Source organism: Panthera tigris, chromosome A2 (assembly GCF_018350195.1).
Source record: "Panthera tigris isolate Pti1 chromosome A2, P.tigris_Pti1_mat1.1, whole genome shotgun sequence".
NCBI lineage: Eukaryota > Metazoa > Chordata > Mammalia > Carnivora > Felidae > Panthera > Panthera tigris.
Genome location: NC_056661.1, coordinates 81481422 through 81495288, shown reverse-complemented (window position 1 = coordinate 81495288; position 13867 = coordinate 81481422). Strand labels below are relative to the sequence as shown.

The window sequence follows — 13867 nt, the reverse complement described above, 5'->3', positions numbered from 1 at the left end:
CATATCAAATTAGTTACATCAGGCGGGAGAAAGATTAAGCAAGAGCTCTACTACCACTCTGAAGATCTAAAACCCAACATGTCAGTTTTTACCAGCTTAAAAGTATTTGGAAAACAATGGCACTTTTGACCTCCACTCAGGGGAAAGAGAGTCTAGAGGGAACGGAAGTAATTTAGCCCATCATCCTGTCACCCATACCTAACTAGTTTAGCAGTCTTAAAGTAATCCTCAGTATTCTAAAGTTGGCATGAATCAACTTTTGATAATTAAGTTTTAAGAGGAAAAAAAAAGATTTTCAAATTGCAATTCAAGATCTTATGGTTTTGGCTAAAGACAGAGAAACAAGAACTTTTAAAGATGACAAGATGAAAATAAAATGTCAAATATAAGAAAATAATTACAAAACAAAGGTAAAAAGATTACAGTTATCAATTTTAGTATTTATTGAAAGGTGGAAGACAAGGAAAATTCCTCTCAAACTCTAAAAACAAATCTTGCATCTTTGCTAAATGTAAAATGAATTTTTAGATATTTGCTTTACATGACAATGAACTTGTCCAACAAAATACCTGAATGCAAATTTACCAAAACAGTGCTAATCTATTATTTACAAACATGATCTTACCTGCCATAAGTATTTGGGGAAAAAACTGTTTCACTCAGGAACACTAATGAAATACCTTGAAGACCTAACAAAAGAAATAAAATTTTTCCTACCTTCCCTGGCCCCAACTCCCAAGTTATATAATGGATTAAAAATGGATATATGTGGGAATAAACATAATATTTCCAATAATCTTACACACATGCATACACACACATACACACACATACACAGTGTTGTGCTAGATCAACCTAATCTTTATTTAAGGTCAACAGCTTTAGGGACAAGGGAGAAAATGAATATGGCTTTAGTAAAGTTTTCAACTAAATATCACAAATGTTTAATTCTTTTGCTAGCTAACCAGCTAACCTGAGTATGGAAAAGATACTACTTCTTAGCTAAAAGGGTATGAACAAAAGTAATTGAAACAAACAAACAAACAAAAAAAGCACTGTAGCAGACACCACTGAGGTACCTTAGTTATTTTTTTAAAGGTCTGTGTATCAATTTAATAATTTACATAATCACTGTTTATATAGCATAAGATCATATAGAAACTACATCTTAAGTGCTTTATTATTCTGGTCCAACAAACTGGAAGTAACCAAAACAAAACAACAACAAAAAAACCTAACAAACTTGTGTTCAGATAAAGAACTGGAATGTACTAACTAGGAAACCATTAATATAATGCAATATTGAAATAGAAGTTATTTGTGTGTAACAAAGGTAGTCAGAAAGTTCTCAGATTGCATCTGAAGAGGATTTTAAAATTATAACCCGTAAGACAAGGAACATAGCATTATTCAAGGTGACAAGGCTATATCTTGAAATCTGAGCCCAGTGATTTGTATTTCACTTCCAGAGAAATGTATGCATTTTACAAAACATTACGTTTTCAAAATATGGACAAGTTTTGAGTATTTATAAAAGAAACTATACCTAAAAGCAACCACTGTGGTTGTTTTAGATACGTCTTTTAGTTAAAAGTTTAAGGCTCATAATGTTTTGGACGGATACCCTAAAGACATTTTATTACTGTATGATCTCATGCATCTATGTGTATACTACTGGAAAACTGAAACGAAAACGTTGTTAAATATATCACCCTTCAATTAAAAAAAGAAAAACAGAAAAACATTTTAACCACATGCTCTCCTACTTCTCAATACTGGTTTGTTACTAACTTTTGTATCCAAAAGGTAGATGCAAACGATAAATTTAGCTTAAAAGAGAAGATTTAAGTGGTGAAGAGCAGGCTAAGGCAGTAACGTATAAAACAAAATCCCTATTTACATTATCATGATTTATACCTTCCTTATCCCATGAAAATTCCTATGTTACAAACATACTGATTTCCTGTAAACCACTGAGATTTCCTACAATATTTGCCTACCCTTTTAAACTGTGAGCCAGAAATATCACTGCTGCAATTATTTTTTCTCCCTAACCAGAAAGATAAGCAGTTTTATGGGTACCACAAATAAGGCTGGGACAGAAACAATTTAAATAGCAACACTAGCCCAAAAGAACCACAGTTAAAAGTCATCAACCAAAGTAAGAGCCCAGAAAAATACCAAAGGTAAATAAAATTGATCTGCAATGAGTAGAATTCCTTATATCAAAGCATACATTAAAGACATTTGTTTGACTTTCAATTACAGTAGTGGAAGCAGTCTCAAATAGTGCTGAAGTCCATCACTGAAGAGATTTGTTTTAAGCTTTAGGTAGGCACTGGCAATCGTGTTTCTACCCTAATTTTACTTTCTAGAGCTTTTTTGGGGGGAAAAAAAGTACTCTAAGTTGTTTACCTGCTAAGGTAGGGAGAAGGATCCTTAGAAAAATGAGGTAACACATCTTATTTTGTTAGTTCTATCTCTGTATGGCAGCTGAGTCATTGCCCTTACGATTTTGTATTTGTCGTATTTTCCTCCTGGTCTGCAAGAAAAATGTAAAAAAGGATTTTAACTGCTCACAACTAAACATTCTGTAACTAAAGATTTTTACTCAGCTTCTATGAAGTATATATAGTACAGATGCTGATTAGTAAGAAAATTTTCTCAACTTATTCCACACACTACAGAGAAAATTTACCTTAGGGCTATGCAATCTGGCCACAAAACTTCATTAGTTAGAAGAGTTAGATATCACTAACAGACCTTGTTTCTCCCAACTTTATAAAACTGTTTCTATTACCTAAACTGCTTTCTTAATGTTGAATATAAATATTTTAAAACATATTCCAGGGAGTGAGGCTAGGAAGTTTCACATATTCATCTTATTCAGCAATTTAAGAAGTTATGCAAAATATGATATACATATATATATATTCCCATACATACACACGTATATAAATATGCTTTCATAACTGAACCTTGGTTTTAAAAATGCTTACACAGTGTGGAGAATTTAAATATTCACTAGATTTGAATACGTACATTGCACTCCATTACCACTCTAAATGCATACACCAGCAGAAACATAATAGATCAAATGATTTAACTGAATTGTCAGTTTGTCTTTTTGCAGACCCAACAGAAAACATATTTATTATTATGAACCTTTATTAAGTGGCTCACATTTCAGTATAAATCACACTAAAAAGATTTTTTAAAAGCTATTTACACTACAGTGCTGACACAGTAAAATGAAAAAAAAAATTGGTATAAATAAGCTCTATGGAAAAGCCTTTAAATTGTCAAAAAAGAATTCTGGCTCATATTACAAAATATATATATATATATGTTAATACATATATATACACATATATATACATACATATGTATACATATATATATGTAACATATATATATATGTTATATATATATATATGTTAATGTCAGCTCTATTCTAAAACCTACAATTCCAAATCAAATGATTTTTTTAAAGACTCCTTTTGTTTAAACCTGTAATGTTTACAGTGCATCTGGCCCTAAGTGCTTTGATACTTCACAGTTATGGACAGGCACTGAGGAATGTTACAAAGCTACATAAACTCTATTTTGTAACAGACTTAGGAGCAAGTCCTTGGCTTGCTTTCAGAATTCATGAATCTTTATTACATTATTAACTTAAAAAAAAAAAAGAATTGTAAATGGTATGTACAAATTCAGCACAAAATGTCATCATCTTTTCTATCTTGATTTGAATGTGCTGAACTAGGTTGTCTTGTATCAACTAGACTTATGTGACTTCCAGGACATAATTCTTCCTTTAAATCTTTGTTGGTATTTTCAAATTTAGAGTCCACGTCAATCTTAAATTCTGTAAATTGAACATGATCCAATTTTGCTTTAACATTCTTGCCATCCATATTCGGTGCTCTAGTCTTTTCAGGAATATAAACATTCACAGGTTCTTCCTTGATTCTTACAGATGGAATAGGTTCATGTTTAATCTGCTGCAGTTCAGATTTAGAATGAAGTTTGTCTGAAAAATTAGAATCCAAGGAGGTTTTGCTTATAGCACAAAGCATGTGGTCAGTGTGAGGTCCAAGAACTGATGATGTGGTATCTGGTGATGTGCCTGTTTCATGAGTAGCTGTATTCTGTACAGTGTCCTCCTCTAAGTGATATAACTTGAGCCGAACATGCCATGCTAAACTGCATACAGCTGAAACTGTCTTGAACTGATGAACAACATTCCTTGGAATAAAATAAATGTCATTATCATACAGCTGAATTCTGGCATAACGGATGCCTTCCCTCCTCAGTTGATTAAGTTTTGCATCATCAACCCACTGGACACACTAAAAAAAGAGACAGAAATACCAGTAAGTCTTTTCCACAATAAAAATTAAACTGAAGACAATAATGGTTAAAGATATACCTGGGACAGTGGAGGTTCATGTAAATCTAACTGCATTCGTTGAACTACTTCTAAGAAATCTTCAGCATGAAAACAAATTACATCTTTGGTTATTCGGGGTTGAGCAGGCCTACAAAAACATGAAACAATGAAGAATCTTCCATTAATGTTTCACTCAGTTAAGTCCTTATTAAATTTTATGGTCAAAACAAAAGTACTTAGAAATAAAGTCAAAATGTTTAAATATGTAAAGACCACTTTACATATTTAAACAAAGGGATAAAACCATGAGTTTTGGCTTAAACATAAGTAGAACAACTCGCTTCATTTTATTATAGCTATGTATAACCGTATTTTGAAAAAGTAAAATAATTTGAATTGGTTAATTATAGAAATCAAAAAAGTAAGGGATTATCTTGAAGGTTAATACTTCAGCAAATTAAATGCTAAAGACGAAATTACTAAATAAAAATTAGAGGTAAATATGAGAAGAGAATACTTTCAATAAAGACATATATAACCGCAATTATGTGTAAAATTCCTAAGTCACTCAATAAATTAAGAGACATTCACTAGAAAAGTGCTACTAAACTATTACCACTCTATTTGCGGAGGATTAACAGTGTCTTTATAATTCTAAAAAATCCCCAAATTCGTCAATTAAGTAGCAATATACAAATACATTTTTATAGAACATGCTAAAAAATGGATTTTGAAATGAAATTCCAAGCAACAGAACTACAAAACAATCATACCAGGGCAAATCATAAACAGATTTTTAAAAACCAGTGATAAAGAGAAAATCTACAACTTATACATTACACTGATACACAGGGAAAGTAGGGTAAGATCATCAGGGACAATGATGACACAGTAAGCACCAAGTGAACCTTAGTTTTTCTTTAACCTTAGTTAAGGCAATTGTTTTTACTTCTCATCACTTAGAAAATCAAATTATTATGGTCCAACCCAAAAGAGTAAAAGCACATTCTAACAATTAAAAAATTTTAGTGCAGTCATACAATTAGTCATACAAATACAGAGAAAAATGGAACTTTCTTTCCCCACAGGAAGGAGAATTACTGAGAAACTTCCCAAGAAAAATTTTAGAACCCAAAAACCTTTCATTAAAATAGCAGCAGTCAAAAAAAAAGAAAAAGAAAAGAAAAAGCAGTAGTTAATACATACCACTCTCCACAGTGCACAGCCTTCAACACTCCAACAGCAGCTGTAGTCTGTCGTTCAAAACCTTGTCCTATATGATCTGCATGGGCTCTTGTCCTGTCTTCAAAGAGCATCTCACGGGGCTCACTGGTTCGAGGTAGGTACTGCAGGTTTTTTATTTCATTGGTAGTTCTGTTAAAATAAAATCAAAGATAGACAGGTAGGAAGGAAGGAAGGAAGGTAGGAAGGAAGGAAGGAAGGAAGGAAGGAAGGAAGGAAGGGAGGGAGGGAGGGAGGGAGGGAGGGAGGGAGGGAGGGAGGGAGGAAGGAAGGAAGGAAGGAAGGAAGGAAGGAAGGAAGGAAGGAAGATAAATAGAGGAGGTGGGGAAAGAGGCTGGCCTACGTATTAAAGCTTAATCGCCTTCAAACATTTGTATTGATGTCCTGAGGCTTAACTGCCATCAAGGATTTAGTAATTACATAATTCAGACAAAAGGAAATTTTACATCACCTGTTCCCAAATCAAGTTCTATTTTTAAAATGAACAAGTACAAACAAAAATGCATATAATCCCCTCCTTTTTCTAACAGTCTTCACAAAAGTGGCCACTGTAAGGTGGATAAACAACTAAATCATAGATGTTGTGGTTTACCCAGGTTCCCTTCCAGAATCTTTACCTGAGGTTTGGGTCTTATCTGTAGAACCATGCCCCTCATTCAAATCACGTGGCTAATGTAAGATATATTATCTGGAACAAACAGGTAACTTTCAAAAATGGGTTAATTAATATTAATAGAATACCTATTGTATATTAGGTGCTATCTAGGCACTGCAGCTAGTGAACAAGACAGTAGTGAATAAAACAGACAAGTTCCCTACTTTCATAGGAGTTGATATTCCAGTGGAGAAAGACTAACAAATAAATAGGAAGAAAATACCAAGTAGTAAGTACTTCCACAAAACATGCATGATTTATTGGAGGCAGAAAGGAAAACCTTAGCTCCCTCTTAAAGGACATCCACCTGCATTCCCCTATGGCTCACCTAGATAAGCATACAGAAGCTGCTACTTAGTCTCATTCAATGCAAAAACCCTCTAATTTTGCTGCAAAAGGGGAAAAGGGTGAGAACAATTTCTTTGGGAGTCATCATCTTGTTTATCTTCCTATGTGGTTTTCTGTTGCTTTCAGAGACAAATCCAGATTGCCCCCATAATTTTCTCCTCTCATCCTAGACTTAACCCCTAGAATCACTCTTTCTTATTAGTTCTCTAATTTCCCACTGTCCATCTCTACTACCACTGCTCTTTGTGCACTCTTGTATTACAACACACACACACACACACGTGATGCTACAACATACTTTTTTGCCTTTTGTGACTATGTTCTACAGGTGCCAGAAAGCTAGATGATAATTCCTGTGGAAAGCTAACAGGCTTTCAAGCCTACAATTCTAGTGTCATTAACACCACATTCTAATGAATTAAAACTTTATATGAAACATTTAGCACAGTGCCTTGGGCAATATTGTTATTAGTTGGTCAGACTACTACGTGATATACAATCATCACATATACATGGATTCTAATCCCTGAGGGCAGGCAGTTTCCTCAGAGGGCTGGTGAACTCCCTTAAATCACATGTAAAATTCTGTGTATATCTGCACTGTTCTGGGGAGAGGCTTTCACAGTCTATTTCTCACTACAAAGAATGCTGAAATTAACATTCTTATACATTTACCTTTGGTGATTTCATTTCTTAGGACAGATTCCCAAAAGTAGTAGTGCTGGATCAAATAGTATATATGCATTAAACTTCATGAGCTATTGTTAAATTACTTTCACAGAATGATTATAGCAGCTCACCTTTCTACCAACAATATATAAATGGTTCTGTTTCCTCATACCTCCCAGCCTCTAATACTTTTTTTTTGCAAATGTAATAGGTAGAAATAGTATCTCATGATTCTTTTAATGTAACTGGCTGAAGCCTATTTTTCTACTGGGTTGTGTTACATTTTTGTTGTGAATTTGGGAATGCTTTTTGTATATTAACTTTAGTCTGGCACACAATATAAATGTTTTAGTCCAGTCTATCATGGTTTTGAACTTTGTTGTTCATGTCTTTTTTCTCACAAATAGTATTACTATTATACTAGATAATACTAGATAGTATTTCTATCTTATTTCTATCTTATTTTCTATCTTATTTCTATCTTATTTCTATCTTTTCTTTCTTATTTTCTATCTTATTCTATCTTACTTAAACCTACTCCTAGGTTTAAAGTTTTTATTCTTTTATTTTAATTTTTTATCTATTATGTTCAAATCTCTGACTTCTTGATAAGGGTTTGAGATAAGGGCTATGGTTTTGTTTTCTTTCAAATGGACTTCAATTATGCCAGCATTACTCATTAAATAAATCTTCCTTTTCCCATCCATCTCATACATTAAGGTCTCAACATATTTTGATCTATTTGGATACTCTATTGTATTCCAGTGATGTTTTTGAGCTTTACAATAATTTTTAATATCGAGTAATACAAGGCCCCCTCACTTATCTTCTCTTTCACAGTTTTCTTGGAAATTTGTTGACTTTACTTATCCTTCCTTCTGAACTTTAAAATCATTAAATCCAGTGCTGGAAGTGTGAGTCCAACTGGAATGCTAAAAATTTCAAAAGACACTCATTTTTATCCAATCTAGAACACAGTAGGGTTTTCCATTTATTTAGGTTATTATTTTATATCCTCCAGGAGATGTTTTAGTTTTCTTAATATGGGTTCTGAATATTTCTTATTAAATTTATTCCAAAATAGTTTATAATGTCTTTGTTGTGAATGACATTTTTTCCCATTCCTACTTACAATTTATTGTAATTTGCCTACATTACTCAAGCCTCATTTATATTTGATATTTTATAAAAAAAAATTAATCAGCACGTGTAGCCATTTTTGAATTTACATTTAAAGTATGCTCTAAACCTTCCCTTCCTTCTTTCTCCAATTTCCAACAAACACACACACACACACACACACACACACACACACACACACACACACACACACACCCAGTGTACAGACATCTATCCCTGGCAATAAAAATTTGTATTCAACATACCTTTTCCTTTTGAAAGGTGACTTTGGCATATCGGCCACAGGGATCATTTGTTCTCCTGGGCGCACCCACATGATGGGACCATCATCACTGTCTTTTCGACTCTCTAATTTTAGACTAGATAGTGTCCCCCATGGCAGTGTACACTAGAGGCAAAGAGTTACACAGAAACCAATTATTTTCAAAATGCATCTTCCAACATACATTAAAGAATACTGCCCCCTTGACAAACTTTCATATATACCTTTATACTTATACATTTGAAACACATACCTATATTGAATATATTCCTATGTATTTATACATTTTCCTTCAAAAAATTCTATTTCAAACATATCAAGAGTAATTATTCTCAGATGGTTCTCTCCTCTAACCCTGGCAGAATATGATTTACTACATTCATCATCTGTTATTCCTCCTTCTACCAAATAAAAGGGTCATATGATGTTAATAAGCCGGCAAAATAAGCAAGTGTTCTCCATGAGAATCCATAAAAATGAACTGAGTTATAAAAACTAGGCATCTCAAAAAAAAAAAAAAAAAAAAAAGATACCTCTATGAATAATTATCATCAAAACCTAACAAAACGAAAAGGAAAACCAAACCAAAGTCAAAACTTATTTCTGTTTAGTAGTTGCTTGAAGAGGTTGCTGGTCTAAAAGCAACTTTTTTTTTTTTTTTTTTAAAGAAAAGAGAGAAAAAAAATGTCTAAGGGCCATTGTCCTGGGAATGGTGAAAATGGTATTTAAAAAAAAAAAACAACAAACATTTATCCTATCATTTCCAAGAAAGGGGAGGATTGTCACATGAAATTTCCCCTGAAAGAATGCATTTAGTTCATTTGCCTTTAAAATTAAAATCTGAAACAATGATGTTTAAATAATGGTATATATATTTTTTAATTTACAGTTTATTTTGAGACAGAACGAGAGAAGGAGAGTAGAGAGGGAGAGAGAGAGAATTCCAAGCAGGCTCCAAGCTCAGCACACAGCCTGACACGGGGCTCAAACTCACGACCTGTGAGATCACGAACTGGGCTAAAACTGAGTCGGATGCTCAAGCAAGTAAGCCACCTGGGCACCCCTAAATTACGCATTTTAAAAATACCACTCAAAATAAATGCAATCAAATTCCATGATTTCACTAGTAAAGGAATAAAAAAAATATAAGGGGAATGGAATGGAGTGAAAAAGCTAGAAAAGATATGCATACACACATAGATTAGAAAATGGAACAAGAAAGTGAAAAAAGAAGCTATCTACAGCGAATTATGTAGCAAATATTAGAGATAAAGGGATCCTGTCATATTCTGACCTTTAAATTACTGATGAAAGAACTACACAGCTCAGAAATTTCTCTCTCGGTGGGACAGTCCCAACAGCCCACAAGAAGAAATATTTTCTAGAATGCAGAGATTATTGAAAAAATAAATCTGGCTAGTAATCATTTAAAAAATTTAAAAGGGCCTTAAAGCCACATAGTCTAAATGCAATGTTTTATGGATGAGGAAACTGAAGTCCAGAAAGTTTAAATGGCTTGCCCATCCCAGGCAAGTAGAGCCAAGATTGAAATACAGAGCTATAATCTCCCAAGCCAGTTTTCCACAATGCCAAACTGCCATTACTTTGTCCTAAACACTTAATTTGTAGGCATCCTTCCTGTACTTTAAATCCTCTGGTACTCAGTTGATACAAAGCTGACAAACGGATGGAACCTAATTTCCTCAAGTGGGAGCAACAGGCAAATGTTACTCTGGTCCACCACTTAGCTCTGCCATTATAATCAGTACCTGAGAGGTCACGTGCACACACACTACACAAGAATTCTATTTCTGAAACAACCATGATTTGTGTCACCCATAGTGTGAAAGTGACACCCACGATTTAGACTGCTTGATACTGTTTTCTCTTACTTTTAAAAATGGTGAATCTTCCAACATGTCAAGGAACTCAGGGAAGTAATCTCCCACTTCTTCATCAACTGCTCCCACCAAGCTGATCTGTCGCATTGGGCCAGCTCTGTAAGTACCGTGAGAATATGTTCTTTTTACCTGAAGGATATGAATTTAATTAAAAGTTACACATAAGATAATGTTTACTATCATTCTGTAACACTAAATTATACTGTCTGAGAACATAAGAACATAATGTGAGGTAAGCAAAACAAAACAAAAGCCTTTACAAACAGTTAAAGAAAAAAAAAAGCATGAAAAAAAATCCATACTAAGGCAAGCTATTTTACCTTCTCTAGCTATTTCTACACACTGCTTATAAAACCACAGATGAGATCAACAGCATAATTCTAGACACTAACTTCTCACAATGCAGTTAATTATATGATCTATAAGGCCAATTAAATTATATTAAAAAGTTGTATACCAGTTTTTCCTAAATACCTCATATCTTTTTATTGGAATTTCCCCCTGAAATGTTACATTTATCCGATACCAGTGGTTTATATGTCTGAAAGGCCACCAGGAATGATTTTCCCTTCTAGATCATACATTATTACCTAGGATCCAGTTTATTTTTATGATTAACTCTGATAAAAACTACTAGAGATTGAGAATCTGGAGTCCTAGGTTCCAACTCTACCTTTGCTATCTACCAGCTATGTGACCGTCAGAAATCACATAAATTCCTTGAGTTTTAGTTTCCTTAAGTGGAATGATTTACCTCAGATTGCCGAAGAACACTTAACAATTATATAAAGCTATAAAGCCACCTACACAATGCTAGCAAATGGGCGGCATTCGAGTATCAAGTGAAGTAAAACAACCCACACCTCAAGAATCTTGGTACTTGAATTCTAACAAGCACATTTAAATCCTGCAAAGAAATCTATGCCGTTTCATATCCTAATGGAAGTAAACAAAAATCTTTATAAGGCAAAACAACTTCCTTTCATAAACTTTAAGCAAAATCCTAATTATCTTTTTCATCTCTGGATTAGCTTTGGTGGGCACTAAATTTAGGGAGATCAAAGTATCTCACTTTGCCTGGGTCTATGGCAGTTTTAAAATTCAAAGTCCTATATATCTCAAGAGGCAAACCTGGAATGGTTAGGCTTTTGTCACATCATGGATACACTCTTAAAAGATACTCACATCACAAATCAAATTCCTATTATCACAGATGGCACAGATAGTCTTATATACCCAAGAATGTAAGCCCTCCACCCCCATATTAAAAAAAAAAAAAAAGATGACAAAAATTCCATCACAATAGATTAATTTGACTCAAATACTAGAGAATTTCACTTCATTTTTATTATAATCAGCAAAAGCAATTAACAATGATACGTTAATTCCTTAATAAGTTTATTTACCAGAATTCCAAGTTTAAGTTTTGATTAACTGTCAAAAAGTCACTTCTTAGAACCGTAACACACTCTTCCAATCCTCAAGTTAAAAAAAAAAATTGGAAGTTCTGTGTCCCCATTTTGTACTCATGACTTCATCTTTTTTCCTGTATCCCAAAAGTTCTTAGCATCTTCAATACTGAGAGAGCTAAATGTTAAGATCTGACTGTACTCTAGAGGTTCTAGATGGTTACATGTACTAACAGTACCACAAGAAAATTAGTCATCAGTGTGCATTCTGTAATGTAGTCTAACAAAGCTAAAGGTTATTATCAATTCAAAATTAAGCAAATTTACCAGAACGGACATAACATTAATTCTATTAGGTGATTCTGAGTTTGTGGCTTGAGTTTTGGATCTGCATATGATTGTATTAACAGACCTCATGGCCATTCAGTGAAATCAGACCTACAGTGCAAAACTCAAGTTTTCCAAGTGCTTTGAAATACATTATTTGACCTGTAAAAGTCACAGTAAGATAATAATATTTCCACTTCAAACCAAAGTTCTGTGCCTCAAATCTCCTTAATTTGTTTAACTCAGATAACTCATCTAAATCATTAACTAGTTCTGGGGCGCCTGGGTGGCTAAGTCTTAGGTTAAGCGTCTGACTTCGGCTCAGGTCATGATCTCACAGTTTGTGAGTTCAAGTCCCTCCTCGGGCTCTGTGCTGATAAGCACAGAGCCTGGAGCCTGCTTTGGATTCTGTGTCTCCCTCTCTCTCTGCCCCTCCCCTACTCGCCCTCTGTCTCCCTCTGTCTCTCTCAAAAATAAATAAAACATTAAAAAAACTTTTCTAATTATTAACTAGTACTAACAAAGCCAAAATCAAGGAAGTCTTTGCCACCCAGCTTGTTCATTCTACGACATCACAATATCAACAACAATCAACTGAATAATTGGGGCAGTGACTCAATGATCAACTAAATAATTTGGGAAGGAGGAATCTTCAACAATCAAATTCTTCTAAAATACTAAGCACAACTCAATTTATGAGCTCTCCTAAAGAAATAGGCACTTTGAACATACTTTTCAAGAAAAGTCAAATGGGTGGTGGTCCACTGGACTTTCTTTCCAAGTGCAAAAATTAAATGTGTGCATATAAAAGATAACACCAAGAAAGAATGCTCTTTAATGTGAATGTTAGGAATCAAAGATAATCTTCTCTGAGGAAATGTAAATATGAAATCATAACAATTTATGTAATAGGTAAGAACAGGTCTTACTATACTTGAAATAATTTTTTTCGCAAATAACTGAGGTAGTTTTCTGAGTTCTACCTAGCAGTTGCCATGCAATTCAAATTGCTTCCATCCTACAAAAAACAAAAACCTACTAAAAGCATTATTAAACTATAGAGAAGATGAGATAAATACAGTAATCAGAAAACCAGAACTAATTACTAACAAATTTAACATTCAGCCCTCTTAAGAGTATAATTTCTGTGTTTAAATGTTAAGTAAAAATGTATCATTTAGTAACTGAAAAAATGGGTAAAGCTTCTTGGATGATAATATTAAAGACAAATGATAATGTCTTATCTTATAACTTAAGTACTTCACTAACTGACTTAACCAGATGTTAACCAGATGTTATCTTAGCCTAGAATGATTATTAATTGAAAGGAACATATTGACCTAGTCATCTCATTTCAAATTACCTTTACATTAATTTCTAAGTTATAAACGTTGTTGTTTGTTTAAAACTAAAATGAAACGTGCTCGCTTTGGCAGCACATATACTAAAACGAAACACATCTAAATTAGTACAGACTAATTAAAAACTATTAAAAACTTTAACATAATACATTAAATAAAT

At 33.5% G+C, this 13867-nt stretch overlaps 1 protein-coding gene across 1 annotated transcript in view; it reads right to left on the bottom strand.

Moving 5' to 3' along the window:
• Positions 1–3636: 3636 nt before the first annotated feature.
• Positions 3637–13867, bottom strand: part of RSBN1L (round spermatid basic protein 1 like) — a 65272-nt gene continuing 55041 nt past the window's right edge. The window contains exons 4-8 of the mRNA XM_042965196.1: positions 10602–10739; positions 8693–8835; positions 5600–5767; positions 4433–4541; positions 3637–4352 (exon numbers count right to left, since the gene is read on the bottom strand). Of these exons, the coding sequence (XP_042821130.1) occupies positions 3714–4352; positions 4433–4541; positions 5600–5767; positions 8693–8835; positions 10602–10739 (1197 nt within the window). The 3' untranslated portion in view covers positions 3637–3713. The remainder of the gene's footprint in view (positions 4353–4432; positions 4542–5599; positions 5768–8692; positions 8836–10601; positions 10740–13867) is intronic.